Raw genomic sequence first — 6,278 nt, 5'->3', positions numbered from 1 at the left:
TGATGATGATGAAAGAGAGAAGCTTCTCTCCATGGTCTCTCTCTCTCTCCACAAGCAAGAGGATAGCAATACTCTTTCAAATGCATCATTACTACATTGTCCATGGATAGAAGAAGAAGAAGAAGAAGAAGAAGAAGAAGAAAGAGAGAAGCTTCTCTCCATGGTCTCTCTCTCTCTCCACATGCAAGAGGATAGCAAGAAGCAGGAGTGGCTCCCTCAAATTTGCACACATAATAATGAGCTCCCCCGGTCCCTCTCCCTCTTTCTCTCACTCTCTCCACACAAGCAAGAGGATTGCAAGAATCAAGAGTAACTCTCTCAAATTTGCATACATAATAATGAACTCTTCTATTCACTTGGTAGCTTTTATACATAGGGTTATGAATTTGAGTTTCTTCCAAGAATTGGGAACCCCACCCCTCTTTTTGGCCTTTTGCTAGTCTTCCTTAAATTTTTAAAGCTACTAGCATTAATTGAACAGTCTTCTTCCAAAAGTGAATAGAGGCACCATACCCACCACCTCACAACTAATTGTCTATCCTTTCTCCAAAAAAAGAAAGTTCCAATTTGCACGATAATGAGCCCCACACTGCTCAAAATATCTCCTCCAAATATAACTGCATCATAATATTCTTGAAAATTTTACAAGTGCTTCAAAAGATAAATCCTTGAAAGGCTTTCAAAAAACTTTTATTATCCTTTGGATGCATCATTTGTATCTTTGCTCTAAGCTTGCATACTTTACACCTGAATCTTGATCCTGAACTCTTGAAAGTTACAAACTACCAAGTGCTCAAGTTGAAGGGTGAACTGAAGTAAGAGTTTGAAAAGAAATATCTTGGGATACTCAAACACTTTATTGGCATAAAGGTGGTGAAATGTTACTTGGATATTACAAAGATTGTGCTTTGGATATGTTAGCTAAAAATGACATGATAGCATTAAACCCACGAGGACATTGCTTGATCCAAATGCAAAGTTGTCAATACATAGGTGTGACAAGATTGTTGAGCCAAACATATATGATAAAGACATAGGCAAGCAATCTTATCTACCTCCAAATTACATGTCTAGCTCTCAAGTATGCAATTAGTGCTGTTAGTTTGTGTAGTCACCTAGGAAACTAGACGTGAATGCAATGCAAGGGGTCATGTTCTATGTAAAGCACAAATTTGGTTATGGATGGATTGCACTACAAGGCTGATTTAGAGCTTGAACTTTATGCATATATAGATACCAATCCAGCAAGATAATGCCGACAATCAAAGGTCAATATCAAGTTATATACTCAATTCTACACAAGCTATTGTGCAATGGATATCAAAGCAACACCTAAGTTTTCTTTGTCATCTACAAAGACTAAATTGCAAAGGGGCAATAAATGGGATGTGTGAAGTTGTGTGGCTCTACAGCTTACTAAAGCAAATTGGTCATGATGTGGTGGATCCTATAGCACTATTGTGACAATATTAGCAATATCATGCTAGTAACCCAATCTTTCTAGTCTCAAGAAACACTAAGGTGAACTACCATTTCATTCATGAGAAAGTACTCCATGGAGATGTAGACCTACAACATGCCTACTAAGCAATAAGTTGCAAATATCTTTACCAATTCATTACATTGGGAGTAATTCTAACAAGCTATATGGTATGGAAGTACAGATCTTCAAGTAGATAGTGAAGCACTTCGAAATAAGGGAAGAGAAGTGTCTCATTTGCAATTGCCAAACTACACACAATTGTCCAAATTTGTGGAATGGTTTCTACTAATGCAAACATTTGCACTTGTGCAATAGATCTATTTGTGAAGATCAAGGGAAAGTAAACATGGGGCATTAAAAGGTTTCAAGGAAAACAAAGATGCTTTTACAACAGACCAGAGGCCACACTTCACAACCAAACAGCAATTCCTTGCAGACATCCCTAAGCACCAGGACCTCCAATGAAGCAATGTTAATACTACCAAATGACCTTGGCTACAACACGACAGGGCAGTACCACTTCATCTTCCCTTACTTTCAAAACAATGTGACCACTTGAATCACTCCTACAAAAGGCCTTCCAAACAAGAATTGATTATATAGGATTCACAACAAGCTATGCTGCAAGATCATGGTGTAAAGTGAACAAATATATATCCTAGAGAGCCGTTAAATCACCCAGAAGTGTCTACAAATGTTGATAACATAAACTCAAGCAACAACTCAAAACTCCTAGTCACATTCAAACTCACAATAAGGCAAATACTTGGAAGCTCCCCTGGGCTCTTAAGGGGAACGCCTCTCAACAGGACAAAATACAAGTGTCAATCTCTGCCTTTGCTCACCTCTTCTAGGTATGTTGCCAAAAACATGCTTTCATGACTTGCTCATAATAGCCTTGGAAACCCAACAGTGATTGCATGATATAGAAAGTGTGCAAGTACAGTCCTACCAAATCATCAGAAACAGTGCATCAGGAATCCCCTTCAGCAATTCACATATGTTGAAGGGACCATGAGGATGAACTCAAAATAGCCTCAATTCTCACATTTGTAAAACAAGAATAATATTTGTGTTGCCAAGTATCTGACAAAAACTATCTAGAAAGGTTGATGCCTGCCATTGCTTGTCCTAAATTAGAGCTCACTTCTGCAAGAAGTTGACTGTCATTGTAATGTGCCACTGCTTTCACAATGGCTCTGGCACGGGCTGCAGAATCTCCACTCTTGTGGATACCTGAGCCTACAATCACACCATCACAACCTAGCTGCATCATCATAGCAGCATCTGCAGGAGTTGCAACACCACCTGCTGCAAAAATTGCCACAGGCAGCCTTCCAAGCTGCTTTGTCAGCTTCACGAGCTCTAATGGGGCACATTGTTGCTTGGCAAATGCATAAATCTCATCCTGATCTAGTGTTTGAAGCTTCCTGATGTCCCCTAGCAAGGACCGGATGTGCCGAACTGCCTCAACAATGTTCCCTGATCCTGCAGCACCCTTGGTCCGTACCATCGCTGCTCCCTCTGCAATACGGCTCAGGGCCTCCCCAAGATCTTCACATCCACAAACAAACGGTATCCTGAAGTTGTGCTTGTTGATGTAATGTGCATCATCAGCAGGGGTGAGCATCTCACTTTCATCCACAAAATCAACACCAATGGCCTCCAGAACCTGTGCCTCCACAAAGTGACCAATTCTTGCTTTAGCCATGACAGGTATGTTGACAGCCTTCTTGATCTCCTTAATCATGCCAGGATCATTCATGCGAGCCACAGTGCCATCCATTCTGATGTCAGCAGGAACTCTTTCAGATGCGATGATGGCGATGGCACCTGCTTCCTCCGCCATGTACGCCTGCTCCAGGCTGGTAACCTCAATGATCACGCCCCCACGCAACATTTGGGCCAAGCCGACCTTCATGGCATAGGTGGAGGCTTTCTTGGAATCGGCATTGTCGAGCAACGCGACGACACCACTACCTGACATTATCTGCAACGGATGGTGCAAGAAATGGCATGCGATCAACACATAAGGACAGATAGATACAGAGACAGACAGCAGACAGACAGACATATGCAGAACAAGAAGAAACAAGAAAACAACAGTAACAAATCCATAATAATACCTATGTAGAACTCTGTGCTCGGAAACTTGGAAGAGATGAACGTTCTCTGCAAGAAGACCTTCAGTACGGGAGAGGAGCAAAGAGCAAACCCTACTGTGTTTCTTTCTATTTCCTTTTTCCTCGAACCGGCTATGGCGAAGAAAAACCGCACGGCCTGCTCTCTCGCATTAAGCACTCATCCATGCTAAGGTTCGGTGCTTCCAGAACACGCAAGAAAGTGTAGGTAACGCAAGGAAATCCTCCAAATAAAAAATAAAAAATATTTCGCTGGAAGCTTCACGAGGCAGTCGGGACTTCTCATTTCTTATTTTTTGAAAAAGCGTCTACCGGTAAAATCACTTTCCGGCGGAAGATTTTAAAATCCATTAACTCAAAATTTCAGACAGTTTTTTGAAAGAAATTATATGTGTTTAAACTTTTTTTTACTAATTTTTTTTGTAAACTTGAAGGTTTTAAACCTGCTTTAAATTTTGGAGGCCTTTCCAAAATTGTTGCAACTCATTTTACATTAAACCTAAGTTTTTCGTGAACAATGCTTCTATCTGTCTATCTATCGTTCCAACCTTCATTTGTTATTTTCATGTTATTTTTATTTTTGTTTTTATTTTTTGAGATAATTGCAATTGGTTTCATCCCAATCTCTGCACTTCTAAAGGTTAGGCGTCGTTGAGTATTTGATTTCTTGACTATCGATTCCTCATGTAGTCATCCTACCAATTGAGCTACTGTTTGTTATTGGTATCTATAGTTCTTATTGTGCAATTTACCAAGCCAAAGATCAAACCTAACATGATAGTCACCTAGCTTACATGGGAATTGCACATTTTTCCCAACACTTTCCAACGGAGAATTTAGGAATTAAATTAGCCCTTTTGCTCTCTACCTTTAGAGACTCTCACTCTCAATCTCCATATATATGTGCATCCATTTGTGTGTGTGTGGATTCTATGCTTTAAAGAGTATCTTCCAAGCAACCAAAGGGAGAGCTCTTGTGAGACCAAGATCAAGAACCTCCACTACAAAATGAGTTGTTGTCACATTGAAAGGGGGGGGGGGGGGGGGGGGGGGGGAGTGTGATAATCAATGACTTGCAATCCGTAATGGGGGCTCCAATACTAGTGATGGGGAGGCAAGGGTAGAGGATGCAAATATTATGATGGGCTTACTGGTGAACTATTTATTCTATTTTCCATCCATACTCAATCTCCATGGTGACAGTAGGAGTACAAAAAGTTTGCACGAACAAGTCATTGATGGCCATATCATAGAGGTTGCAAACGCATACTCGTGATCAAAACACTTTTAACATTCCATTATTGTGAGACACTTACATGAGATATTACTCTATCAAAACGCTTTAGCATTCCATTATTGTGAGACACTTACATGAGATATGACTTGGCCATGATATTTTGGGTAGGTAACACCGCGTATTCTATTGAGTTACCCACTTAGCCATTACAACATGAGCCATGTGGCACAGTGGTGGATCGTCATCTCTCTCTCTCTCTCTCTCTCTCTCTCTCTCTCTCTCTCTCTCTCTCTCTCTCTCTCTCTCTCTCTCTCTCTCTCTCTCTCTCTCTCTCTCTCTCTCTCTCTCTCATGTTATGTATGAGCTTTCTTATATATACACCACCTTTAATGGAGGAAAGAGATGGAGTTGTTTTGAGTCCTCACATTGACCCAAACTTTGGTGCTTTGTGGTACTCCTTACTCTAGATTAGAGACTTGCACCTAGATGCACTTGTGGCTTGCCTAGCAATTTGTAGAGCCAAACAACATTTACCTCTTTCTTCTCTCTATTAGGCATCTCTCCCTCAAGCAAATATTTGTCTAACATTTTAATATAAAGAGGGGAGCTCATTCTTTTCAAGCTACCATCTATGTTCCATATCAAACCATTGAGCTTCAATTGTCTATTTAGTAATGTATCCTTCATATCGACCATTGAGCTTTAATAATTTTATTAAGTAGTCTGGTAATTTAGTTTTTGTCATTTTTAGAATATACATGATGATTTTCCAATATCAAAATACAATGTAATGGCTTTAGGGTTAGATTTTTTTTTTGTAGGGTTGTCAATGTATTGTGAGCCTTTGTCAAAGTGGGTGTGTGGATCTTGCAACTTCACAAGTCAATTGTTCATTTGTTTGCAAGCTAAGGTGGAATATGTCTCCCCCTCCCTCTAAATAAGCACATTTAATGATGGCTTTGACAAAACAATGGAGAGAGAGAGAGAGAGAGAGAGAGAGAGAGAGAGAGAGAGAGAGTGTGTGTGTGTGTGTGTGTGTGTGTGTGTGTGTGTGTTCTTTTTTTGTTGGGGGAATGGATGAGATTTTCCATCAAGCATCCTTCACTTGACTTGATTCAAACTTTTAGTCTCTAACTTTTTGGCAAGAGTGATTTATATTAAATGCAATTCTTCTTAACTTTTGATATTGACAACTGCGATATACATTCAATGACTTTGAGAGTCTATTTGCATGTTTGAATGTGCCTTATTTGTGTGTTGCATTCAAAGGTCTCACTACTCTTGTAACAAAATGGAGTGCCTCACTAGGGTTAACAATTGAAATATATTTGACATTGCCAAGAAACATGTTTCTCCAAACTCATTGTGTCCAACTAGAAGATGTGGATCGTAACACTCTTACAACTTACATAATGGG

General features: G+C 39.9%; 1 protein-coding gene across 1 annotated transcript; it reads right to left on the bottom strand.

Annotated features, from left to right (window-relative positions):
- Nucleotides 1-2,079: 2,079 nt before the first annotated feature.
- LOC148035104 (putative pyridoxal 5'-phosphate synthase subunit PDX1) lies at nucleotides 2,080-3,832 on the bottom strand. Its single transcript, XM_087680068.1, has 2 exons — nucleotides 3,610-3,832; nucleotides 2,080-3,473 (listed from the first exon to the last, which is right to left on the bottom strand). Exon 2 carries the CDS (start codon nucleotides 3,468-3,470, stop codon nucleotides 2,580-2,582), a length of 891 nt encoding a protein of 296 aa, XP_087536194.1. The 5' UTR covers nucleotides 3,471-3,473; nucleotides 3,610-3,832; the 3' UTR covers nucleotides 2,080-2,579.
- Nucleotides 3,833-6,278: the final 2,446 nt, after the last annotated feature.

Source organism: Lygodium microphyllum, chromosome 6 (genome assembly GCF_053477565.2).
Source record: "Lygodium microphyllum isolate KBCC chromosome 6, Lygodium_microphyllum_v1.1.10, whole genome shotgun sequence".
NCBI classification, from domain to species: Eukaryota; Viridiplantae; Streptophyta; class Polypodiopsida; order Schizaeales; family Lygodiaceae; genus Lygodium; species Lygodium microphyllum.
The sequence above is the reverse complement of the archived record's forward strand: the minus strand, read 5'-3'. Positions and strand labels throughout refer to the sequence as shown.

Coding starts and splice junctions, on each gene's coding strand:
- LOC148035104 (XM_087680068.1), bottom strand. CDS start 3,470: ATGTCAGGTAGTGGTGTCGTCGCGTTGCTCGACAATGCCGATTCCAAG.